General features: G+C 45.0%; 1 protein-coding gene across 1 annotated transcript in view; it reads right to left on the reverse strand.

The window, feature by feature from the left end:
* Positions 1 to 27,078, reverse strand: part of STMN3 (stathmin 3) — a 38,285-nt gene that overhangs the window by 6,275 nt on the left and 4,932 nt on the right. Inside the window, exon 2 of the mRNA XM_087928863.1 lies at positions 7,273 to 7,368. Coding sequence (XP_087784989.1) covers positions 7,273 to 7,368 — 96 coding nt within the window. The remainder of the gene's footprint in view (positions 1 to 7,272; positions 7,369 to 27,078) is intronic.

The following is a 27,078-nucleotide window of genomic DNA, read 5'->3' on the forward strand; positions in this document are numbered from 1 at the left end:
AAATGCTCTCAGTGTACATAAAAGGAAAGATACAAGATTCAGGTGGAGCTACCTGTGTGGGAATGGCTAGCATAGAAGCAAAGTAAAAAAAACAAACCACTGATCAAGCTAGTAACAATCACCCTACTTAAACCTGATAATCTATCCAGGCCTTTTTTTAAAAAAAGACCATTATAATGTCTAATGGCAGTGAACTTGTAGTATTTAGCTACACTTAGTGTAAATCGTTTTATGGGTCCTGGACTACACAGAATTTCAGTGGAGGACCCTAAATGAGTCCCTTGGTGCTCTCTGAGCTTGGTAGTTTTCTTGAAGACTTTTCATTAACAAACTAGGTAACATCATCAGCGCACTGATGATATTGTCTAGATTGGTAATGAGATGTCTGTAAAAAAGCCCCCAAGCTCAGAGGGCACCAAGGACCACCACCCCAGTTCAACCCTGAGCTGCAAATTAGATTAGACTAGACTAGGGCATAGAGTGTAGAGTGTAGAGTAGAGTAGAGTGAAACTTTATTGTCACTTTAAATGTAGACTAATCAGCATATATTAAAATGAAATTTCATTGCATTCAGCTCTCAAAAGATAACCATTATGCATATACCCAAACACTTAAGAAACAAAACTATTACAGAATCTACTATAAATTATCTTCTATCAGGACCCAAAGTTTCTAACATGGTGAGAAAAGGAGCAGATCCAATTGTTGTCCCTATATCTATCAATATCTTGGTTGTGAGTGAATGTGTGTTGGGAAGAAAGGGAGGGAGGGAAGGAGAGTAAGGGAAGGAAGGAAGGAAATAAATTACTAGCACAAAAAGAAAGAGAGGAATCCTTGATAGCAAACTAAGAGCACGTTTGTAATTTAATTCTTGTAATTTAATTCCCTGGTTCCATGTTCTAAAGCAGTGGTGACAAACCTTTTTGTTGTGGTGTGCCAAAAGCACGCAAGTACATGTGATGGCACCCACAATGCAATGCGTACTGCCCCCTCTGTGCATGCATGCGCAATACCCCTGCCCCGCTCCCTTACCTGCACTGTGCATGCACACACGCACCTCCAAGCTGATTTTTGACCCGTTTGAGGCCGTTTTCGCTCTCCGGGAGGCTTGAGGGAAGCCTCTGCAGCCTCGGGAGGCCGAAAAACGGGCCTTCCGGAAATAGTGCTGAAACCGGCCCATTTTCAGCCTCCCAAGGTTCACCCTCACGGTTCTACAGTCTGGAGCATGAACTCCCGTAAGGCATCTGTTCTAGACTTTGAAGGGTGTTCTTGTAACCATCCTTAGTCACTTTTTTCCTCGAGGCTATTTTCTCCTGGCTCTTTCCCCGTAGGGCTTAATCACATCTTCATTACTTTGTTTTCTGAATCTGTCCTCTGAATTTGTCGTTAAATGCTCTGCCCAGAAACCTGATCCAGGACTTGGGATGGAGTCCAACCAAAAACAGCGGAAGAGTAAATCCCCGCAAGTCCAAAATTAGACTCCTGTTGAGGCAGCTTACATCACTCTGCTGACTTGTGGGCTTTCTCAGTCAACTACAGGTAGTCCTCGTGTTACGACCACAACTGAGCCCCAAATTTCTCTTGCTGAACGAAACAGTTGTTCATCTAGTTTTGCTTCCTTTCACGAATTTTCTTGCCACAGTTCGTAAGTGAATCACTGCAGTTGTCAAGGGAGTAACACTGTTGTTAAGTGAATCGGGCTTCCCCGTGGACTTTGCTTGTCAGAAGGTCGTGAAAGGGGATCGCGTGACCCCTGGGACACTGTAACCGTCATAAACACGAATAGGGTGCCAAGCGGCTAAATTTTGATCATGTGACCACGGGGATGCTGCGACGGTCAAAAGTATAAAAAGCAGCCATAAGTCACTTTTTTCCTGTTGTATCTTCGAACGGTCACTAAACAAGCTGCCGTAAGTCGAGGACTACTTGTACGGATGCTACTTCCTTCCACCATTCCCAAAGCTTAACAAGCATTTTCCTTTGCCTTTCTCTGATTTAATGTGAGGCCAGCGGTGTGCCCTGGCTTCAAGAATGATGAAATCATGATTGCAAAGTTACTGCAAGCTCTGGTTCTCTTAAGCTTATAGAGGCAGTGCTGCAACACACACACACACGCACACTGGGTGTGTCTTGCGATGCTGTGACAATGCTTGCATCACTCTCTCTCCGTGTCCTCCCTGTGGAGTCTACTCTAGTAGGCGGCAGTTGGCTGTTGACATCACTGGAGTTTTCCTGCTGTGGGAGACATTAGCTCTCAATGCAATTATCACATCCAAACTGATTGGTCTAAAGTTGGTTGGCCTTTTCACCATTTTTTGAAGATGTCCCAAGGGGGCTTTTGCAAAAGGCAACTGGACTTTCTTGTTTTTCCTTGAGGACATTTCGCTTCTCATCCAAGAAGCTTCTTCAGTTCTGACTGAATGGCGGAGAATGGAAGGATGTATATTCCTTGCAGTCATCTGGTCATTAGTACTCTTTCTGGGAGTTGTTGAGTCCACATCCTGGACAGAGAGGACCGCTGGTTTGAAAGAGGGGGTCAAAGAGGCCATTTACAGCCCTCTCTCAACAGAAGGAGAGGGACACGGCATCATCTATTGTTCTGACCCAGGCTTAGCAGAACCAAGAAACAGACTCCTTGTCCCCAAAAAACCCTCTTTATTTAGTTACTGTGAATTCATGGCATTCACACACAGAAAAATCCCAGCAATAATCCTCCCAGCGGTTAATTGCAAAAATAGGCCTTGCATAGTTGCCAGGCCGAGAGTTTCCAGTCACCTGCAAATTAAATACCTGGCAAGGAGTCTGTGAGGCACGAACTCTGATAAGCAAATCTTCCAAAAGAAATACGAACTAATTGTCTCCTGCAACCACCACTCCCTTTTTGCTTCTATTTATTCCCCAGGGAGGGGCCATTCAGCGTTGTCCTCTGTTGCTTAATTGTTCTCTCCTGACAGCTCCACGCATACACACATCTGAAACAGGCTCCAGCTGCTCTTCTTCCCCACTTATCTCTGATCCTATAGGCAACTGGGAAATGTCAGACAGCCCTGGCCCTATCTGACACAGAGCATCCATCAGAGCCTTCCCCAGACTCCAGGACCGGCCCAAGGACCTCCTCATCATCCAAGTCTGCCGCCAGCTCTGCTGGCCGCTGGTGGACCACAACATCTATCTCCAGTCTACAACATAGTCCTTTCAGCTGTCCCAAGAAGGCTCCACACCCATTTGCACTATTCAAGTGACCCCCAGGGTACAGATCAACCTCCAAGTGGCCTCAACAACTCTCAGAGAGAATACCAACGACTAGATGACTGCAAGGAATATACATCCTTCCATCCTCCACCATTCACTCAGAACTGCAGAAGCTTCTTGGATGAGAAGTGAAAAGTCTTCAAGCAAAAATAAAGTCCAGTTGCCTTTGGAAAAAGCACCTTTGGGGCAACTATAACCTAGATGAGTGACAATCTCCATAAATGGCTTTTTGAAGATGCATTTACTCCCCTGCGGTCATCTGGAACTTCATTGTGTTTGTTCTTAACTCTTACTTAAGGGAATTAACTCTCTTCTTTCCATCATAAATCAGTGGTTGTATTAATATATGTGTGAAAATCCTTAGATTATTTTTGAATCTTTCCACTGTGCTTTTTAAAACCTAGAGCTATCCTCCTGAGGAAGACCAGCCAAATGTGGCTTGTTTTATTTATCAGACAGACAGCTTGGTCTAATTATTTAAGGCCCCAGGTTACAATCGGGAAGACGGCGAGTTCTAATCCTGCCTTTCTTAGGATGGATAACTTTCAGCCAATCTGCAGGAGGTGGCGAATTCTAATCTCGCTTTAGGCATGAAAGCCAGTTTGGTGACTTTGGGTGAGTCACCTAGAGACTGTGAATTCTAGTACTGCATGAATGGGTAGCTGGGCAAATTTGTGACAGTCAATCTCTCAGCCAAACCCATTTCACAGGATAGTTGTAGGAAAAATAAGAGGAGGAAGGCGTAGAAGTATTCACTGCCTTGCACAGCTTATAAAAATAATAAAGGCGGGATGTAAACAAATAAAATAAATTATTCAAATGTTGAGGCTGCCTGACTCCATGTCAGTTCAGGGCAGCTTATAAATTGAAAGCTTACACATTAAAAAAAAAAAGTTTACAAATTCTTAGCTGACTGGAGGATCAGCCTACCTAGCCATAAGGGAAATATAACTAAAAGGAATCCTGTAACCACCCTTATGTCAAGGCCTGGAAGAAGAAGGTTTTTAGCAGTTTTCTGACCATCATAAGGGTGGAAAACCCACAGATCTATTTCAAAAGTATGGCTGAATAAAGCAGCAGATCAGATTTTGGTAGCTTACTGAATTTTTAGCCATGTGATTTGCTGAATACTTGTAAGCCCCAGAGGTTGGGTTCTACAATCCAGGAAGCTAAGAGCCTCCATTCACCTAGAGCAGGGATGTCCAACCTTGGCAACTTTAAGACTTGTGGACTTCAACTCCCAGAATTCCTCAGCCAGCAAATTCTGGGAGTTGAAGTCCACAAGTCTTAAAGTTGCCAAGGTTGGACACCCCTGACCTAGAGTATCAAAATGGTACATGTTCATTTAATCTTCAAAGCTAAAGAACGTGAAGGAGATGGACGGTTTCTATATGCAATATATAAAGAGTCTGTTGGTTGCCTTTTATCGAAGCTCTGTAGAGAGCATTTTATCTTATTGCCTCTGTGTGTGGTTTAGGAGTGGTACAGAGGCAGAGAAAAGGGCACTCCAAAGAGTGATGAAAAGGGCACGAAAGATCAGCGGATGTCCTCTTCCCTCATTGGAGGAGTTGTATAACATGGGATGTAGAAGGAAGATACAAAAGATCTTGAGAGACCCTTCACATCCAGGCCACTCGTCGTTTGAGATCCTACCATCAGGAAGACGATAGAGAGTGCTGAAAGCCAGGACAAGTAGATTTAAACATAGCTTTTACCCAAGTGCTGGGATCAGGTTAAATGCAGAGTTATGAATCTGGTGGTCTTAACATATATATATCCTGGTTGTACAGTTTTTAACTGTTATAATATAACTGTTTTAATTTGTTTTACATTGTTATTTGTATATGTCTTTTGGTGTTGTTCAGTTGTATGTTGTGAAAGAGCACCTTATTTTGTTGTTCTCAGGTTTCTGAGTACAGTGACAATAAACTTACCTTATCTTATCTTATCTTATCTTATCTTATCTTATCTTATCTTATCTAAATACAAATAAAGTCAAAACCCAATCAAATTAAGCTTATAGCAAAGTGGCACAATTCTAAGCAGAGTTTTTAAAGATCTCACCGCCTTCCTTGGGAGTTAAAAAGAAAATAAGGATGGAGTCACATGCACAATTACATCACCCCATTGCTCTGGTGATCTGCAGGTGTCTGTATGAATTGTTCTTTTTTAAACTTTTTCTTATTTTATTTACATACTGTAAAGCTCAGCTTTTTTTCTCCATATGCCAGTTTTGCGTAGTGGTGAAGGCGTGGCCTAGAAACCAGGAGACAGTGAGTTCTAGTCCCACCTTAGGCATCACAGCCGGTTGGGTGACTTTGGACCAGTTTGGACCAGGAACTTGATGAGTTCTAGTTCTGCTATAGGCACAAAAGCCAGCTGGGTGATTTTGGGCCAACTGGCAGGAGATGGTGAGTTCTAGTCCTGCCTTAGGCATGAAAGCTGGCTGGGTGACTTTAGGCCAATCACCAGGAGATGGTGGGATTTAACCTGGAAATAAGGAGAAACTTTCTGACAGTGAGAACAATCAACCCATGGAACAAAAGTTGCCCTCGGGAGTTATGGGAGCGTCATCACTTGAGACTTTCAAGAAGAGATTGGACTCCCATCTGTCAGAAATGTTCTCCTGCTTGGGCAGGGGGTTGGACTAAATGACCTATGTGTTATCTGTTAGTCCCGCTATAAGCAGGAAAGCCGGCTGGGTGACTCTGGGCCAATCATTCTCTCTCAACGTAATCCACCTGTCAGAATTGTTTTTATAGGGAAAACAGGAAAATGGGAGGAAGAAGGAGTATTAGAGATGCTCATTGCTTTGGGTTATTTATATAAAAAAATAAAGATGGGATAAAAATCTAATTAGTTAATAATAAATAAATGGGAACCTTAGCAAACCAACGCAAGGCCTTCTTCAAAGCAGGGCAGAAAAACAGCCTCTCCCTGTTGCTACTTGTGTCAGCTAAATTGCAGATTGGATGAGTCCCGGGGGAATCAGAGAACCTAATCAGAATAGACTCTAACAGACAGTGGAACCAGCGTGTCTGCCTCTTCATTTCCTGCAGCGGTGGCTTCTCTCGTATGAGCACAAGGCACTATTTGCAGTTTCCCGGTTTGTTTGATGGATGGACCCTTTGCACGCTCAAAGCAGCATGTGGTGAATGTTGTTTTCCTCAATAAATTCATTCCTTCATCAATCATAACTCAGTTAGGTCCAGCCTGGGCCTCAGACAAGATGGCAGCTGGTTCAGGAAAGACGTGAATGTATGTATCCCACCTGAAATCGCAATGATTTATACCTGTCTTCTGCAGTTGGTCTTCCATGTGTTCGTTTCCCTCCTTGAACCAGCAAGGGGAATTGTTTATTTATTTATTTGATTTGTCAATCGCTTACAGGATAGTAGGTATAAGTATAAACATGAGTAAGAGTACCAGAAAAAGGTTACGAATGAATGGGGACAATAGGTCAGGGACGGGAGGCACGATGGTGCACTTATGCACGCCCCTTACAGACCTCTTGGGAATGGGGTGAGGTCAATAGTGGATAGTTTGAGGTTAAAGGAGTGGGAGTTACAGGATGTAACAGGCATTCACCACTCTGTTGCTGAAGTCATACTTTCTGCAATCAAGTTTGGAGCGGTTTGCCTTGAGTTTGTATCTGTTGTGTGCTCTTGTATTGTTGTGGCTGAAGCTGAAAGTAGTCATTGACAGGTAGGACATTGTAGTGGATCATTTTGGGTACTACGCTTAAGACCAACTGTAGGCGGTATAGTTCAAGGTTGTCCAAGCTCAAAATTTCAAGCCTGGTGGTGTAGGGTATTCTGTTGCGAGCAGAGGAGTGTAGGACTCTTCTCGTGAAATACTTCTGGACTCGCTCGATTGTATTGATGTCCAATGTACACTGCGGATTCCAGACGGATGAGCTGCATTTGAGTATTGGTCTAGCAAAGGTTTTGTATGCCCTAGTTAGCAATTCAAGGGACCAGTTTGTGGTTCGGCAGGTTGTAAGGCATGTGGGCCACTTACCTCCATACTGGTAGATGGTATTTGGATGTGGCTGGGTGTGAAAACAGGAACAGATCAGCGAAAGCAGAGAGAGTTCCTTCATTTTCTCTTTGTAAGCTGGAAAAAGCAGAATAAAAAGGCAAGTTGAGCACGGTTTAATCTTTCCATAATCTAATGCTCTCCGTAGATGGCCGATCCTATAAATCCCATCTAGGGTGACCAAAGTCGGCTTGTTCTACCGTACTTCATTGGGCACATAAATATACTTTGATGCTACAGGATATGGGATGGCCAAGGGGGAATTTTAGGACGGAAGACCTAGAATCACCCCTCAGATTGACTTTGAAACGTTTATTTGTGCAATCGATAAGACCGCCCAAGTCACAAACTGTGACTCTGGGTAGCCAAAAGAGGATTAAGAAACAGAGATGAACAATAAACATAAAACCCCAACAATGCAATATGTAACACTGCAAACTGAGAGGTCCCCAAAACCAGATATTCAGAACTCTAACCCGTTCTTGAGAAACGCTCACCATCCAGCATCCTAACCGATTGCTTGGGCGTGGGGGGGGAAATCTAGTTTTTGAAACTATCCAAAGATTTGGGCATGCATAGTTAACACAGACCACTTGGGTCCCAGGCATTTGTCTGAAATGGTATAGGGTTTCCTGTCGAAGCAGGGGGTTGGACTAGAAGACCTCCAAGGTCCCTTCTCACTCTGTTCTATTCTATTCCTATTCTATTCTATTCTATTCTATTCTATTCTATTCTATTCTATTCTATTCCATTCCATTCCATTCCATCTCCACTCCACTCCACTCTTATTCCTATTCTATTCTATTCTATTCTATTCTATTCTATTCTATTCTATTCTATTCCATTCCATTCCATTCCATTCCATCCATTCCACTCCACTCCACTCCACTCCACTCTTATTCCTATTCTATTCTATTCTATTCTATTCTATTCTATTCTATTCTATTCTATTCTATTCTATTCTATTCTATTCTATTCTATTCTATGCTATTCCATTCCATTCCATTCCACTCCACTCCACTCCACTCTTATTCCTATTCTATTCTATTCTATTCTATTCTATTCTATTCTATTCTATTCTATTCTATTCTATTCCATTCCATTCCATTCCATTCCACTCCACTCCACTCCATATTCCTATTCTATTCTATTCTATTCTGTTCTGTTCTGTTCTGTTCTGTTCTGTTCTGTTCTGTTGTGTTCTGTTCCGTTCCGTTCCGTTCCGTTCCGTTCCACTCCACTCCACTCCACTCTTATTCCTATTCTATTCTATTCTATTCTATTCTATTCTATTCTATTCTATTCTATTCTATTCTATTCCATTCCATTCCACTCCACTCCACTCCACTCCACTCCATATTCCTATTCTATTCTATTCTATTCTATTCTATTCTATTCTATTCTATTCTATTCTATTCTATTCTATTCTATTCTATTCTATTCTAATTCTATTCTATTCTATTCTATTCTATTCTATTCTAATTCCATTCTATTCTTATTCCATTCTGTTCTTATTCCATTCCATTCGTCATATTTTTATAAGCCGTATTCATAAGCACTTTCAATGTTTTTTTAAATCAATGGCTGTTTCTTGAGGCTTAATGCAGGTAATGCTTAACTTATGGCCCCAAGTGAGCCCAGCATTTCCGTTGCTAAGCCAAGGAGTTTGTTAAGTGAGTTTTGCCCCATTTTATGACCTTTTTTTTTGCCACAGATGTTAAGTGAATTACAGCAGTTAAGAGAATCCTACGGTCATTAAGTGAATCTGGCTATTCAGGAGAAACCTCCTAACAGCCAGGGCCATAAACCAGTGGAACAGCTTGCCACCAGAAGTTGTGGCTGCTTCATCACTGGAGGTTTTTAGGACTGTTTGAAATGGCGTAGCATCTCCTGTTTGAAGCATGGGCTGGATAGAAGACCTCCAAAATCCCTTCCAGCTCTATTCTGACTTGATTGATTGATTGATTGATTGATTGATTGATTTTGTTGGTCAGAAGCTAGCTGAGAAAGTTACAAAGGGCGATCACCTGACCCTAGGAGAGTGACATTGTCATAAATGCATGCTAGTTGCCAAGCGCCCGAATTTTGATCACATGAACACAGGGATGCTGCCATGGTTGTAAATACAAAAACCGGTCATAAGTTGCTTTTTTTCAGTGCCGCTGTAACTTTCAACTGTCATTAAAAGAATGGTTGAAGACTACCGTATACTATAACCTATGTCCCTTTAACTATCAAACAACAACATCTGCTTATCCCAGATCCTTTGGAAGGACTTGATAGAAGGTTAAAAATGCCAAATCCAGTATAAACATCTGGCTAACTATGTGACCAACCATAACACAACGATTGAAAGACATAAGATAGGTGGTAACAATGATGGATTCAGATAAGGCCAGCCTTGGAATACTGCATCCAGTTTTGGTCATCAAGATGTTAAAAAGATGTTGAGATTCTAGAAAGAGTGCAGAGAAGAGCAACCAAGATAATTTGGAGGACTGGAGGCTAAAACATTTGACGAATGGTTGCAGGAATTGGGTATGTCTAGTTGAATGAAAAGAAGGACCAGGGGAGACATGATAGCAAGTCTTCCAATATTTGAGGGCTGCCCCAGAGAGGAGGAAGGGGTCAAACTATTTTCCAAAGCACCTGAAGGCCAGACAAGGAACAATGGATGGAAACTGATCAGGGAGAGATTCAACCTGGAAATAAGGAGAAACTTTCTGACAGGGAGAACAATTCACCAATGGAAGAGCTTCTCTTCAGAAGTTAATGGGTGGAGGCTTTTAAGAAGAGATTAGACAACCATTTGCCTACAATGGTATAGGGTCTCTTGCCTGAGGAGGGGGTTGGACTAGATGACCTCCAAGGTCCCTTCCAACCCAGTTATTCTGTTAAAGCCTCTTAATAACTATAGCACTGGTATCAGAAAAAAAAAAATCACATCTGCAGGGTTCTGCAACTACTCACACCTCGCTCCTCAAACGCACCTGGGGAAAAAAAATAAAATCCATACTTCTGGAAATGGCCCGAATTTCCAATGCCTTTTAAAAGCAAGGACTTAAATCTTAACGTCCGCTGGGAAGGCAGCTCCAGGAGAGAATGTTCCATCCGCCGTAGCCAAGAAAATGTTTCCCAGTTGTGTGTGTGTGTCCGGGGGAGAGAGAGACGCATAAATTACAGAACTAATAGCCCGAATGCGTGACTAGCATAATTAGGGTCGGGTGATGTTATCGCTGATCAAGTAGCAAAGATAAAATGGAGGCAGAAATATATGCCGCCACGGTGGCCCTGAGCCAAAACTCTTGGGCTGCGTCTCAGCGTGATTATCTTCGTTCTTGTCTGTTTGCCTCTGAAAAACTCACAGGGAAGGGGCTTCATTAGCTATGTCGTGTTAATCCATGTCATGTTTTGTAAGGCTGACCCGTTGCTTGGAAAGAGGGGGAAATAGCCAGCATGCCCAATGGCTTAAATAGGCAGCTGTAGAAACCAATTGCCACCTTCGTAGTGTTCAATCCATCAGAGCAGAACTGGAAGGGACCTTGGAGGTCTTCTAGTCCAACCCTCCTGCAGGAGACCCTATGTGTGGTGTAGCAGTTAAAGAGTATAGACCGGGTTGAAATCTGCTGTTTGTCACAAAAGTTTACGGGGTAATTTTAGACCGGTCAAGGTGTGCGTGAGACTAACCTGTTTCACAAAATTGCTTCTCGGATAAAATTGGAAAAGGGGGCGGGAAGAGGAATCCTCGGTGCTCTCCGATCTTGGTGGTCTTCTTGCAGACGTTTCATGACCCAAACTAGGTCACGCCATCCTGAGCACTGATGATGTTACCTAGTTGGGTCATGAAACGTCTGCAAGAAAGCCACCAAGATCGGAAAGCACCAAGGCCCCCACAGTTCAACCGCGAGCTACAAAAATTCTGCTTTCTTGAAGAGGGAAATGTTACGAATGACCCCTTAAGCTCTTTGACATTTAACCCATCAATAGAAATAAAAAATTAACATTAAATCCAAATTTGTCTTTGAAGGTTTGGCTCAGTTCTATTTTTCAAAGAATTTCTTCCTGTGCACCGTTTTTTAATCTTTCTATTTCCATGCCCATCACTAACCGGCATATGAGTATTAGTTCCAAGAAAGAATTTGGAAAATCAAACATACTTTTCTGTCTATTGTAATCTGTATTACATGTCATTTTAAGAAAGCTGATTCAGCTCCAGGTATAAAAATAAATACAAATGCCTACACCTCAGATCAACCTATCCCAACCTGGCACCTCTAATTTAATTAAAAATTCCCTCTATAGACAATTGCATATAATTAAAATGCAATAAAACATCATTATTTGAAGCCTGTATCTATCGTTAGGAATGATAGGGGTGCTTTCGTAACACAAGAAACCCATTAAGGGGTTACTCTATTGAATACGGGTAGTCCTTGATTTACGACCATAACTGAGGCCAACATTTCCGTTGTTAAGCGAGACATTTGTTAAGTGAGTTTTGTCCCGTTTTACAACCTTTCTTGCCACAGGTTTTAAGTGAACCATCACACTTGTTAAGTTAGTAATCCCGTTGTTAAGTGAATCTGGTCAGGAAGTTGCAAAAGGGGAATCCCATGACCCCGGGACACTGCAATCGTCATAAATACAAGTCAGTTGCCAAGCATCTGAATTTTGATCCCGTGACTCCAGGGACGCTCCAACGGTGGTGTGAAAAATGGTCCTAAGTCGCTTATTTCGGTGCTGAGGTAACTTCCAGCGGTCACTAAGTGAACTGTGGTACGTTGGGGACTATCTGTGACTCCATTTTGGGATCTGCACAGTACAATTAACAATAACCTAACCCACTGGACTGCACACCATGAGTCAAACTGAGCACACGACATACATGTAGCCAAATCACCATGAAACGTACGCCCATAACTCCCAAGTTTTCAACTGGACAAAGAGACTGGACTGCCATTTGTCAGAAATGGCGTAGCGCCATGATGGTGAACCTATGGCACATGTGCCACAGGTGGCACGCAGAGCCATTTGTGCGGGCATGCACGCCACAGCGAAACTTACCTGCACTACGCATGCGTGTGTCTTCCAGCTGATTTTCGATCCATTTGAGGCCTTTTTTGGCCTCCCATAGGGAAGCCTCTGCAGCCTCGGGAGGCCGAAAAACGGGCCTTCTGGAAATACCAGAAGTGCTGAAACCGGCCCCTTTTCAGCCTCCAGAGGCTTCCCTTGACCCTCTGGGAGGGCGAAAACAGCCTCCCCTGGGCTCCAGAGGCCCCCCGGAGGCTGAAAATGGGCACTACCGATATTTCCTGAAGGCCTCTTTTTCAGTCTCCCAAGGCTGCATAGGTTTCCCTCGAGCCTCCGAGAGGGCAAAAATGGCCTCAAACAGGCCCAAAATCAGCTGGGAGACATGTGCAGTGCAGGTAAGGGGGTGGGGCCGGGGTGCATTGCATTGTGGGTGCTGGTGTGCGCATGCTTTCGGCAGACCACAACAAAAAAGGTTCGACATCACTGGTGTAGGGTCTCCTGCTTAGGCGAGGGGGGGTTGGACTTGATGACCTCCAAGGTCCCTTCCAACTCTGATTAACTGTTATCTGTCCTGGCTAAATGTATAATCACATCCCAGGTGAAAAGCACAGTCCAGGTGAAAAGAACAAAGCCAAACTAGATGAACTGAGTCCTAGAGAACTTGCCATGCTGTATCTCACAGAGCCTTCCGCGTTTCAGCTATAATGTCTTACAAGTGATGAAATGGTATAGAGAGACGAGGTTTCCTGCCCGAGCAGGGAGCTGGACTAGAAGACCTCCAAGGTCCCTTCTGACTAGGGGTGGGATTCTACCAGTTCATCACACCTATTCGCCAGAACCGGTTGTTAACCTTCTTAGCAGTTCGGAGAAACGGTTGTTAGAAGAAATGACTGGGCTAATCCTGTAAGGGAGGCAGGAAGGAAACATTCTGGTGTTGCTTACAGAAACTGCCTCTCCGTTAACCCTTATTACGTTCTTGGCAGGACTAGACTTCCCGTCTCTGGAACCTCTCTGGAGTTTTTTTCCCCTCCTTTGCTGGTACTTTGCTTGTGTGGAGGGACCATTCAAAGTTACAATGGCAGTGAAAAAAGTGACTTGTGACCCTTTTTCACACTTACGACTGTTGCAGCATCCCCACAGTCATGAGAAGCCAGACGGGGAGATGCGTGCCTCGATGTGAGCGATATTGAGTTGGCCACCCCCAGCCAATAACACAACCCCCAAGCCACATCCACCCAGTCAGATGTCCACCAAGCCACGCCCACTACCTAAGCCACGCCCACAGAACCCGTTGTTAAAACATTTGAATTCCCACCCCTGCTTCTGACTCTGTTATTCTGTTATCCCCTGTTATCCTGACCCTAGTCTTGGGATCTGTTTCTCCATTCATATTTATCAACATCCCGCAAACAATCAAGATCCCATTTCTTCCCGATCAGCAGCGGAAGACAAAGGACTCAGCTGTTGGGAGAAGACTAATGAGAGAGAGGGGTGTGCACAGTTCCTGGCATTGGGGACCTTTGTCTCTCCATCTCGGCGCCAGCCAGCAATCAGGAGCAATTAGCTGCTTCCTGACAAGCGGCGCCCCAAAGAAGTGGGGGGGGATCCCTTCCCGTCGCAGGGAGTGGATCAGAGAAAGCGACGGGGGAAGAAACCTGGAGACACCAGAGCCCTGAACTTTCCTGACCATCCTCTGGGACCGTAATTGAGTGTTCTTCGCGCAGCCCTCTTCCGTCCCACAAAAGTATTGTGCAAGTGTCCTTCCCTTGGCCCGTTCTCTCAAAGAGATATTGACCTGTCTTTTTTTTAAAAAGTTTTTTATTGATATAACAAAAAACAACTGTCACGCCCCTGTTGGAATCTGATTCTGAGGGGCAGGTCGAACAGCTGACAGGGGGTGGGAGTGTGGCTCTGGGGTTCAGGAAGAAGGGCCTTTCCTGCGGTGGCCCCCCCGTCAGGCACAAAAGGTTCCCTTCCGCTGACTTAATGCTTCAGGCCTTTCATGGGAATCTTCTCCGCTAATGGCCAGAACCTGGATACAGTTAGATAAGAGTCAACGGCTCTTGAGTGGAGTTGGACTTCGTTTGTTTTTGACTATGTAGGAATTCTGGGCTGGTCCCTTTTTTCACTCCACCCCCAAGGTCTGCTGTTCCCTTTCCTATAATCTTTGCCCTTTGAAGCCCCTTTGCCACTGAAGATGAAATCCACCCCTTACCCTCTTGGCCTTCCAGAAGGATCTCAAAAATTTGGCATTGCTAGTTGGCCTGGGGCTTTGATGGGAGCACTTTACAGTGGAGGTGGCTGGTGGAGGAAGGGAGAAGGGCCTAGCGCCCTACCGCTCGATTCCTAGTTTTATCTACTTCCTGTCAATGTTATTGTATTTGTGTGGGTTTTCTCTTCTTTCATTATTTCTTTTTCTTTCTTTCATTCTTTCCTTCCTTCTTTCCTTCCTTCCTTCCTTCCTCCCTCCCTCCCTCCTTTCCTTTCATCTTTCTTTCTTTCTTTCTTTCTTTCTTTCTTTCTTTCTTTCTTTCTTTCTTTTTTTCCTTTCCTTCCTCATCCTCTTTCTTTTGTTCTTTCCTTCCTCTTCCTCTTCCTTTCCTTTCCTTCTTTTTTCTTTCCTTCCTTCCTTTCTCCATCCTCCTCTCCTTCCTTCCTCTTTCTTTCTTTCTTTCTTTCTTTCTCTTTCTTTCTTTCTTTCTTTCTTTCTTTCTTTCTCCTTTCTTTCTTTCCTCTCTTTCTTTCTTTCTCCTTTCTTTCTTTCCTCCTCTTTCTTTCTTTCTTTCTTTCTTTCTTTCTTTTTTCTTTCTTTCTTTTCCTCCTCTCTTTTCTCTTTCTTTCTTTCTTTCTTTCTTTCTTTCTTTCTTTCTTTCTTTCTTTCTTTCTTTCTTTCTTTCTTTCTTTCTTTCTTTCTTTCCTTCCTTCCTTCTTTTTCTTTCTTTTGTGCATTATAAGCTGCCCAGGGTCACTTTGGCTAGTGAGATGGGCAGCATATAATTTTAATAAATAAATACACACATACATAAAAAGAAACCGTTGCTTTCACTCAAAAATCACTTCCTATTACAGCAGATAATTCTGGCCCGTGATGCTTCCTGTGAAATCAGAAAACTGCAGCCAGAGGAGCTGTCCTTTCAGCACCACGGCTGCCTGATTCAGCCGTCCTCAAGCAAACCAGCTCTGTGTGGGTGGGTGTGGTTGTTGAGCAAATATTTTGGTAGGCGTTGACCCATCCTGGCATCTGAATATCTGTTCCAAGCTTTTATTGCTACACTGCTAGTTTGTGGTCCGTTGCTTGTTGCTTTAACTGCTGATCTCTGATCCTCCTACAAGGCAGAAGCAATCGGCCACTTAAACATCTCATTATCAGTCCTAAGGCTGTTTGTTGCATCTCCAAAGCCCCTGAAGGCAGGATAAGAAACAATGGATGGAAACTAATCAAGGATAGAAACAACCTACAACCAAGGAGAAATTTCCTGACAGAATAATTAACTGGTGAAATGCCTTGCTTCCGGAAGTTGTGGGTGCTCCAATACTGGAGATTTTTAAGAAAAGATTGGACAACTATTTGTTTGGGTTTTCTGCTTGTGCAGAGGGTTGGACTAGAAGACCTCCAAAGTTCCTTCCAACTCTAATCCTCATGTCAGGGGATCTTCAAGCAACAAATTATGAGTTTCTATGTCTGTTGCTGTCCAAGGAGCCATAGCTCCTCTCTGATTGAGCTCGCTTCAATAAAGCTTCTGGAATTGAGCTGAATTACTGGTCGCTTCATGGAATGTCCATGTAATTTCTGAGCAGCATTGGTTAGCAGCACAGTGGTTAGAATGCAGTATTGCAGATTAACTCTGCCCACTGCCAGCAGTTCGATCCTTACCAGCTCAAGGTTGATTCATCCTTCCATCTTTCCAAGAACGGTAAAATGAGGGCCCAGATTATTGGGGCAATATGCTAACTCTGTAAACCAGGGGTTGCCAACCTTTTGGACCTCAGGGACCACCAAACTCATAATTTTAGATCCCAGGGACCACTAACTGGTTCTATGAGCATGGCCTAATTTGTGGGTGTGGCTTGGTGGTCATGTGACTTGCTGGGCATGGCTTGTATGTAACTATTATAAATATTTATACAGTATAAATATTGAATTTTTTATTAAAAAAAGAGCAACTTTTACCCAAAATCAGGCAAAGCAGACAGGCAGATTGAGTTGCTCACAGAATAACAGATTCATTCAGAAATCTATCTATCTGCCATTGGCTAGCTCAGTCTCACATAAAATTTGCTTGCAAGCAAACTCATAAAATTAACTCACAACACACCATGAATGTAAATATTGATTTTTTTTATAAAAAAAGAGCAACTTTTTCCCAAAAGCAGGCAAAGGCAGGCAGATTGAGTTGCTCACAGAATCATTCAGTGATCTATCTATCTGCCATCGGCTAGCTCAGTCTCTCAAATTTGCTTGCCGTGAATCTGCACTGCATTTGCTTGCAAGAAAACCTTCAGTCCTGAGGGAGATTCGGCTGTGCTTAGCTACAAAGCAAGAAATCCAACCATTTCCTGCTTCCTAGCTAAGCTAATCTAATCTCCCAGCACAGCAGAACAGATGATGGACGGAAAAAGGAAAAATAGCAATTTAGCATGCAGGTTTACCGGGTAAGGAGTGAGTGGGTGCGGAAGGTTCCCGTGGGCCATGTGGGCTGAGCAGCCTTGTGTTTCTGTGCAGCGTGGATTAATTGCTTTTGGGGGTGTGTGCTCTGGGGGTGAGATTTCTCTGTGGCCCATCAAAATTTTCTCACGGCCCACCAGTGGGCCACAGCCCACCGGCTGGGGACCGCTGCTGTAAACCACTTAGAGAGGGCTGCAAGCACTGTGAAGCAGTATATAAATCTAAGTGCTATTGCATCTATCTATCTACTCATCCATCCATCCATCCATCCATCTATTAGAATGCAGTATTGCAGGTTCACTTCCCACTGCCAGCAATTTGATCCTCACCAGGCTCAAGGTTGACTCAGCCTTGCATCCTTCCAAGGTCCGTAAAATGAGGACCCAGATTCTTGGGGCCAATAGGCTGAAAACCACTTAAGAGAGGGCTATAAAATACTATGAAACGGCATATAAGTGCTAGTGTTATTGCTATTGTGGAAGTGGTTTACTCTGGCTTATTTTGAGACTGTTCCCCACTCCCCCTCGAGTCTCTCGGTCTATCTTGATAACCTTCAAAGTTCTCCCATCCAAGTGCTAACTAGGCCCAGCCTTGCTGAGCTCATCCAAAATTGCTCATCCGCTACTTCTGCTGAGGTGGCTCATCCCATTTCCAGGTCTGTCTGTTGATCTCATCCATAGTAAATGCTTCCATTTCTCGAAGGTGGCCAAAGCTCCCATTTTACAAATGGAGGCCATCGCTCTGGCATTCAATTAAGAATTTTCTCTTCCTCTCTTTACCCCGAGAAGTTCATTCTTTTTCCTTAATTATGTTGCTGTTCAATAATCAGCTCGAAATAGAACCAGCTGAGGCAGACAAATTTCTGTCTGAAGTGGCATCGGAGTCCAAGACTTCCAAATTCCAGCTGGTGAGCTATAGTCAGTCCTTGACTTACGGCCACAATTTGAGCCCAAGATTTCCATTGCTAAGCGAGACGCCTGTTAAGTGGTCCATATTGGCCCACTTAATGACCAGGACAGCTTAATGACCATAATTGCTGGGTCAATTACAGTTGTAAGTCAAGGACTACCTATATAGCAGACAAAACCCACTTTAGTTGATGGGTATAGGGTAGGCCTAAAATGAAATACAAATAACTTTAATACTTTAATGCAGAGGTCTCCACACTTGGCAACTTGGATTTCAACCCCCAGTGGATTTCAACCCCCAGAATTCTCCAGCCAGCTCTGGTTTAATGACTCAAATAATTCAGGAAATATTACACAAGATTTCAAAGAAAAATAAAAACAAATACATAAATAAAAATTCAAAAGCCTGCAGGATTCTGAGCAAAAGCATCAAAATCCTCTGTTTTCTGCCAAGCCCAAAATATTCTGATTCTTTTAAGAAATGTGCATTTATACTAATCCGCATCAATTCAGTTGTCAGTTGCTTCCAGCAGCAGTGTTTAGACCAGGGGTGTCCACCTTGACAACTTTAAGGTGTGTGGACTTAACTCCCAGAATTCCCCAGCCAGCACGTGTGCTGGCTGGGGAATTCTGGGAGTTGAAGTCCACACACCTTAAAGTTGCCAAGGTTGGACCCCACCTGGTTTAGACCGTGGATTGTGTGATATTGTAGTCTTGCCTCCTTAAGAGCTGGAGAGGGCATGGTGAAGTCAACTGCCTAAAAGTTGGTGCTCATTTCAGATCTATATGGGCACAGATTTATAGATGAGAAAATCTATTACCACACATTGAAAGGCAGAAGGACCAGCAGAGGGAAGAAATAGGAAATAAATAGTAGCCCTTAACGAAGGAAAACCGGATGAACGACGCCAGCCCTAGAATGGGAAATAAGGTATCTCCATTATTGCTTGAAGCAGCCTACAAAGTAACCACCAACCGACGGTTCATTTTTGGTTCAGATTGACAGATGCATAAAAACCCTTTTGAATCTTGCTATCGATTTTCCCTGTATGTAAATCCTAGGATTTTGCTTTCTCACGAAATCTGGTTCACGTGGGACCAGCAGATAACTTGGCAGAAACAAACTAGCAAAGCACACTCACACATAGGGCGAAGGGCGAGAGGATGGGATGGCTAACTAGCTAAGGTAGGTGTGAGCATCTGGAGGATTAGTGTGTTGAGGAAACCCAGCTTTGGTCTTAGTGTGTTCTGTGCACCGGGCCGGTCAGTTTCCAGCTGTTTAATCTTCCCCCCAATAATATCCCTACAGCATCTTAGAAGGTTCCTGCTGCATTGCTGAAGCAACTGGATAAAAGAGAATTGCTGTGATCTTCAGAGTTAAATAAGAAACACAGATAACGCTAAGACTTTCAAAGCCTCCCCAAGTTTCTAGCTCTGGTGAATTCAGAAATTCTGAATTATCATGGCCCCATGTCAGAAACTTAAAGGAATCTAAATTCCCAGCATTCAGGCATTCCTCATTGACTTCAGGATACTTCTGATCCCTAATTCCTGCCCCACAGTCGCCATCTTGTTATCCCCGGCTTCCTTCCATCCAACCTTTTCCAGCCTATTCCAAATCCTTGTTTTAAGGAAAGCTGGAAAAATTATTGTGCAAAGCAAGCGGAGATATATATATATATATATATATTTCCTTTTTATGACCCTGTAATCTCTTTTTTTATTTGGGGTGGAGTCCAGGCGACTGAATGGAGCTGAGTGTTTACTGGCCAGCTGCCCTTCCCGATGCCTAAAAGATCGCAGCAAATATTTTCTCTTTGTTCCCTGACAGAGAAACATCTGTCGCTGCCTAGGATTGAACTCTCAACCTTCTGAGTGGGAGGCCAGTGTCTTCACCTCTAGGCCACACCCTACTCATATAGGTCAATCCTTGATTAATCCAAAATTAAGCCAGAAGTTGGACCACTAGTGACTGGCCAGGGCATCTGCTTCCATTCCCTCCTTCCCATCAGCTCCTGGGTGACCCTGGCTGTCCGCTGTGCCCAGTCTGGGTGATATCATTACCGTGGCTGTTAAATTTGCTCCCCTTCTAGCGAGGGAGTTTGGAGCCCTTCCTCTTTGGGAAATTGAGGGGAGAAAAATACCAGGAAAAGCAAGAATGACATGGACAGAACGACATGGACAGATGGCTGGAGGCGAGCACAGGTCAAGCGAGGCTTTGTTGTTATTGCTGTTAGTGTTCCTATTGTTATGCCTCTCCCTTTCACTCCTCTCCTTTTCTCTCTCTCTCCCTCCCTCCCTTTTCCTCTCCTTCTCCCTCCCTCCCTCCTCCCTCTCTCTCCTCTCTCCCTCTCTCCTTCTCTCTCTCTCACCTTCTCCCTCTCTCCTCTCTCCCTCCCTCCTCCCTCCCTCTCTTCCTCTCCTTCCTTCTTCCTCCCTCCCTCTTCCTTCCTCCTCCTCTCTCTCCTCCCTCCCTCCTCCTCTCCTCCTCTCCTCTCTCTCCTCTCTCCTCTCTCTCTCACCTTCTCACTCCCTCTTCCTCTCGTTCTCCCTCCCTCCCTCTCCTCTCTCCCTCCCTCTCCTCTCTCCCTCCCTCTCTCTCTCTCCTGTCCTCTGTCCCTCCCTCCTCCCTCTTCCTTCCTCTCTTCCTTCCCTCTTCCTTCCTCCTTCCTTCCCTCTCCTCCCTCCCTTCCTTCCTTCCTCCCTCCTCCTCCTTTCCTCTCCCTCCCCTACTCTCCCTCCCTCCTCCTCCCTCTCTCTTTCTCTCTCCTCTCTCTCTCTCCCCTCCTCCTCTTCCTTCCTCCCTCCCCTCCTCTCCCTCCTCCCTCTCTCTCTCTCTCTCTCTCCTCCTCTCTTCCTCTCCTCCCTCCCTCTTCCTCCTCCCTCCCTCTCTCCTCCTCCTCCCTCCCTCCCTCCCTCTCTTCTCTCTCTCTCTCTCTCTCCCTCCCTCCTTCTTCCTCTCTCCCTCTCCTTCCCTCCCTCTCTACATATGTGTGTTTTGTGTGGGTGTGTGTCAGTGTACCTTCAGGTTAATCTTGACTCCTGGAAACTATTTATTACCTTTATATACCTCCCATCTCCTTTTCCCACGTGACTCTGGGTGGCTTACACGGTAATAAGATTAAGCAATATAAAAACTATAAATATAAGAGCTATTAAAATGACAGAGGATTACGTAGAGATTAAAAAAACCACAGGCGCAGAGAAAGGGAGTGGGGCCGCTAGACCAAACTACAGTACCTCTGTACAACTTATGACCTCAGTGGAGCCCCCAAATTCTGCTCCTAAGCAAAACAATTCTTAAGCGAGTTCTGCCCCGGCTTACGACCTTCCTTGCCACAGTTGCTAAGCAAACCACTGCACTTGTTCAGTTAGTAACACGGTTGCTCAGCGCATCCGCCTTCTCCGTTGACTTGGCTCGTCCGGAGCAGAGGGGAATCCCACCCCTGGTCAGGAGGTTGCAAAAGGGAATCAGGTCACCTCCGGGACGCTGCCATCGTCATAAGTACGAGTCAGTGGCCAAACCTCTGAACCTTGATCAGGCGACTTAACGACGAGAGTCGTAAGTGCAAACTGTAAGTCAAGGACCACCAGTAGGTGCGTCAACCTCTCTGCTTCCTTGTGGGATCCTTTCATTACAAAACTGCTTTGCAATCAGGTTTTCTTTTTTTTTTTTTTACAAACGTGGTACTTATTTTACCTGCGCCCACTTTACCGCAACTCTGGCTCCTTCAACTGCTGCAGTCTAAATCTGCTGACGGAGCCTGCTGATGACCCAGATTTCATATTGCCAGCCCGGTAACGGAAAAGCAAACTCTGAAAGATTTCCACAAAGATCTTGTAGGTTCTCAAGCCAAAGGCGCTGCTTTCATCTCTTATTGATTCTGCAACGCAAGGAAAACTTCTTCCCTGTACACCCAACCATTTTTTCTATTTGAGAGAGAATGGCATCAGCGACAGCAAGAGCCCTTAAAACTTATATACCGCTTCACAGTTGCTTCCCAGCCCTCTCTAACAAGGTTACAGAGTCAGCCTCTAGCCCCCAACAATCTGGGTCCTCATCGGGGTGGGATTCAAATTTTTTAACCAACCGGTTCTGTGGGCGTGGCTTAGAGGGTGGGCGTGGCTTGGTGGTCATGATATTGGCTGGGCGTGGCCAAGTCAATATCACTCACACCGAGGCACGCATCTCCTCGCCTGGCCTCTCATGACCGTGGGGATGCTGCAACAGTCATAATTGTGAAAAAGGGTCATAAGTCACTTTTTTTCAGTGCCATTGTAGCTTTGAATGGTCCCTCCACACAAGCAAAGTACCAGCAAAGGAGGGGAAAAAAACTCCAGAGAAGTTCCTGAGACAGGAAGTCTAGTCCTGCCAAGAATGTAATAAGGGTTAACGGAGAGGCAGTTTCTGTAAGCAACACCAGAATGTTTCCTTCCTGCCTCCCTTACAGGATTAGTCCAGTCATTTCTTCTAACAACCGGTTCTGCAAACTGCTTAGAATGTTAACAACTGGTTCTGGCGAATAGGTGCGAACTGGTAGAATCCCACCCCTGGTCCTCATTTTACCCACCACAGAAGGATGGAAGGCTGAGTCAACTTTGAGGAGGTAAGGATCGAACTGCTGGCAGTGGGCAGAGTTAGCCTGCAATACTGCATTCGGATAGATAGATAGATCAGTGATGACTAACTTTTTCAGGACTGAATGCCCAAAGCGTGCGTGCGCATCCTCAAAATGCAATGTATGCCCCCTGCCCCCGTGCATGCACCCCACCCCACCCCACACATGTGTGGCAGAGATCCAAACACCAGCTGGCCGGTGGAAGGCGTGCATGCATGCACGGTGGAGCTGAGCTGGGGCGATGGCTCGTGTGCCCACAGAGAGGGCTCTGCATGCCTCCTCTGGCACGTGTGCCATAGATTCGCCATCATGGAGTTAGATAGATGATAGATGGAGATAGAAAGATAGATAGATAGATAGATGGATGGATGGATGGATGGATGATTGATAGATAGATGACAGATGACAGATAGATCTAGATGGATCTAGACAGGTAGATAGATCTAGAAAGTTAGATCTAGAGAGATGGATCTGGATGGATGATATATCTAGATAGATGGATCTAGATAGATGGATCTAGAGAGATGGATTTAGATAGATAGACAGATAGATAGATAGATAGATAGATAGATAGATAGATAGATAGATAGATAGATAGATCTAGAGAGATGGATCTAGAGAGATGGATCTAGAGAGATGGATCTAGGTAGGTAGATCAGTCTAGAAAGTTAGATCTAGAGAGATGGAGATAGATGATAGATAGATAGATAGATAGATAGATAGATAGATAGATAGATAGATACATAGATAGATAGACAGACAGATAACGATAGCAATAGCTCACAGCCCTCTTTAAGCGGGTTACAGAGTCAGCCTTTTACCCCCAACAATCTGGGTCCTCATTTTAGCAACCTCAGAAGGACGAACTGCTGGCAGTTGGCAGAGTTAGCCTGCAATACTGCACTGTAACCAACGCGTCACCTGGGCTCTCCACAAATGACTGTGGAGTCCTTGGGGTTCTCTGAGCTTAGTCTTTGGCTTGTATAGGGAAGGAAGAAGAGGGTGGAAGGAAGGAAGGGGAAGGAAAGGAAGAAGGAAAGGAAGAGAAGGAGGAAAGAGAGAAGGAAAGAGGGAGGGCAGAAGGAAGGAAGGGTTGGAAGGAAGGAAAGGAAGAGAAGGAGGAAGGAAAGCGAAGGAAGGAGAGGAAGGGCAGAAGGAAAAAAAGGGGTGGAAGGAAAGAAAGGAAGAGAAGGAGGAAGGAAAGAGAAGGAAGGGAGAGGGAGGCCAGAAGGAAAGAAGAGGAGAGGAAGGGAAGGAAGGAAGGAGGAAGGAAAGAGAAGGAAGGAGAGGGAGGGCAGGAAGAAAGAAGAGGAGAGGAAGGGAAGGAAGGAGGAGGAAGGAAAGAGAAGGAAGGGAGAGGGAGGCCAGAAGGAAAGAAGAGGAGAGGAAGGGAAGGAAGGAAGGAGGAAGGAAAGAGAAGGAAGGAGAGGGAGGGCAGGAAGAAAGAAGAGGAGAGGAAGGGAAGGAAGGAGGAGGAAGGAAAGAGAAGGAAGGAGAGGGAGGCCAGAAGGAAAGAAGAGGAGAGGAAGGGAAGGAAGGAGGAGGAAGGAAAGAGAAGGAAGGAGAGGGAGGCCAGGAGGAAAGAAGAGAAGAGGAAGGGAAGGAAGGAGGAAGAAGGAAAGAGAAGGAAGGAGAGGGAGGCCAGGAGGAAAGAAGAGGAGAGGAAGGAAGGAAGGAGGAGGAAGGAAAGAGAAGGAAGGAGAGGGAGGCCAGAAGGAAAGAAGAGAAGAGGAAGGGAAGGAAGGAGGAGGAAGGAAGGAAGGAGAGTAGCCTAACCCCTTGCAGGGTAGGTAGCTTTTCCTAGGAGATGGGAAGAGCAAAAGGCCCACCGAAGGATGCCTTCCTTCTCTCTGGCTTAACCTTCCTCCTGGAGTAAGGCCACGCCTCCTGCTGCAGTCGAAGGGATAGCAGGGAAAGGAAAGGAAAGGAAGGCCGAGGCGAGGAGACTTCTGGACTAAGCAGGGCTCATCCTGGAAGATGGCTCCCCTTTTTGACTCTGGGGCCAGCCGGAAACGGAGAACAGCCTGCTCAGCTCTCAGTCCTGGAGCCTTGCTTGTCCTGAGCCTGGCAGCTCCGGAGAAAGGAAATGACTCTGGGGGATCCTCCCGGGAACCCAAATCCTATTTAGCGGAGGCCGGGATGAGGCAGGGGGAGGGGGAGGAGAAAGAGACCGCAGCAAGCAAGCAACAAAAAGGTTTGGGTTTTTTTGTGGTTTTTTTGAGTAGGGAGAGAATTAGCCCATATAATTCTCCTGCAAGGCAGCTCCTGGCCCAGTGTTTTCTACATTCCCACCCTTGGATATATTTATTTGGGGGGGGGAGGAGGGGAGAGAGAGAAAGAGGGAGGGAGAGAAAGAGAGAGAGAATAAATATATCCAAGGTCAGGAATGTAAAAAAAAAAAAAAAAGACAGAATGCAGATAATCCTCGACTTACGACCGCGGTTGAGCCCAAAATTTTCCATGGCTTAAGCAAGACGGATGTTAAGGGAGTTTTGCCCCCATTTTATGACCTGTTCAGCAAATCACTGCAGCTGTTCAGCCAGTCACACGGTTCTTAAGTGAGTCTGGCTTCAGCGTTGACTTTGCTTGTCAAGAAGGTCGCAAAGGGGGAATCTTGTGACCACCACCACCACCACCACCACCCCGGCGACACTGGCACACCGTCATAAATACGAGTCAGTTGCCAAAAGCCCGAATTTTGATCCTGTGACCCTGGGGATGCTGCAGTGGTTCACTTGCCGCGCTGAAAAAAAATCCTCCCGGGGAATTAACTCTCCTGTACTTTTCTGTTTTGCAAAACACGATGGAGCCAAAGAATTTTACATACGCAGCCCTGCCGTTTGTGCAAACCGTTAGCTGTGCAGTTGTTTGGAACTTTCCCTATGTGCTCGTGCACATTCAGAGCCTCCTTTGTCTCTGAGGTCAGACAGGCAGGATCTAACTGTCGAAAGAAATGTGGGGTTTTATGATAAAAGAGGAGGGGGAGGGATCCAGACGTCTAAGATAAGCATCTCTTCTGTCCAACAGCTCATCTAAGGATGAAATACAACTTCTGGAGGAAGGAAGGAAGGAAGGAAGGAAGGAAGGAAGGAAGGAAGGAAGGAAGGAAGGAAGGAAGGAGAAAGAAGAGAGACAGGAGGAGGAAGGAAGGAAGGAAGGAAGGAAGGAAGGAAGGAAGGAAGGAAGGAAGGAAGGAAGGAAGGAAGGAAGGAAGGAAAGGAAGGAGAAAGAGAAGGAAGAGAGACAGGAGGAGGAAGGAAGGAAGGAAGAAAGGAAGGAAGGAAGGAAGGGAAGGGAAAGAGAGAAGAGAGAGACAGGAAGGAAGGAAGGAAGGAAGGAAGGAAGGAAGGAGAAAGAGAAGAGAGACAGGAGGAGGAAGGAAGGAGAAAGGAGAGAAGAGAGACAGGAGGAAGGAAGGAAGGAAGGAAGGAAGGAAGGAGAAAGAGAAGAGAGACAGGAAGGAAGGAAGGAAGGAAGGAAGGAAGGAAGGAAGGAAGGAACTGACAATATTTGTGTGTGACGGGTTTTTTCTCACTCGTATTTGGGCACTTTATATAAAAGCTCGGCTTTTCATAAAGCTAGAATAGGGGGAAAGAGAAAAAGAAAAAGCTGGAATCAGTTACCTGGGTGATAGAAGATAAGTTTGGAAGACCCAAAGCACCAAATTAGGGACAGATCACCGGAGAGGAGATCTGTCCATATGGTTGCTAAGACTCCCCCTGGATCTGATGGCTTACATTCAACCGACCTGCAGTTTCATGCCAGCTCTCAGCCCTAAAGTCTTCCTGTCCTGCCTTTCCTCCCCTTCTCTCTTCTAATCCACCGTATCCAAGTAGATGCTGGTTTTGACATATAAAGTTCTCGACATATAAAGATACCAGAAGTGGGAAGCAGAAGAAAAAGGCAAGCCTTTGTTGGATTCGCACGTGGGACCAGAACAACAAGATCCATGGTTAAAACATCTAAAGGCGGCCTTTGGTTTGCCAAATTCACCCTGGCCCCACCTTCCTTCTCATAATCTCTCGATGGAAAATGTATGGCATCTCCGAATAAACAGAATTACAGCAGTTTGTCAGAAAACCTCAACTCCAATAAATAACTCTGAGACAGACATCTTCTCAAGTTCCCCTTTTATTAGAATAAGACTAAACTGGCACATCTAGGAAATCCCGAATCTGACAGTCCCGAGTTTCCCTCCAATAAGTAAAACAATTACAAATCCACCCCTGCACCCCTCATTGCATCACATGCCCCAATCACCATAGAATAGAATAGAATAGAATAGAATGGAATGGAATGGAATGGAATGGAATGGAATGGAATGGAATGGAATGGAATGGAAATAGGAATAGAGTAGAGTAGAGTAGAGTAGAGTAGAGTAGAGTAGAGTAGAGTAGAGTAGAGTAGAATAGAGTAGAATAGAGTAGAATAGAATAGAGAATGGAATGGGATAGGATAGGACAGGACAGAACAGAACAGAACAGAACAGAACAGAATAGAGACTGGACTGGACTGGACTGGACTGGACTGGACTAGAGTAGAATAGAATAGAATAGAATAGAAT

This window comes from Pseudonaja textilis, chromosome 3, assembly GCF_049901715.1.
Source record: "Pseudonaja textilis isolate UNSWEBS1 chromosome 3, rPseTex1.2, whole genome shotgun sequence".
Lineage (NCBI taxonomy): Eukaryota > Metazoa > Chordata > Lepidosauria > Squamata > Elapidae > Pseudonaja > Pseudonaja textilis.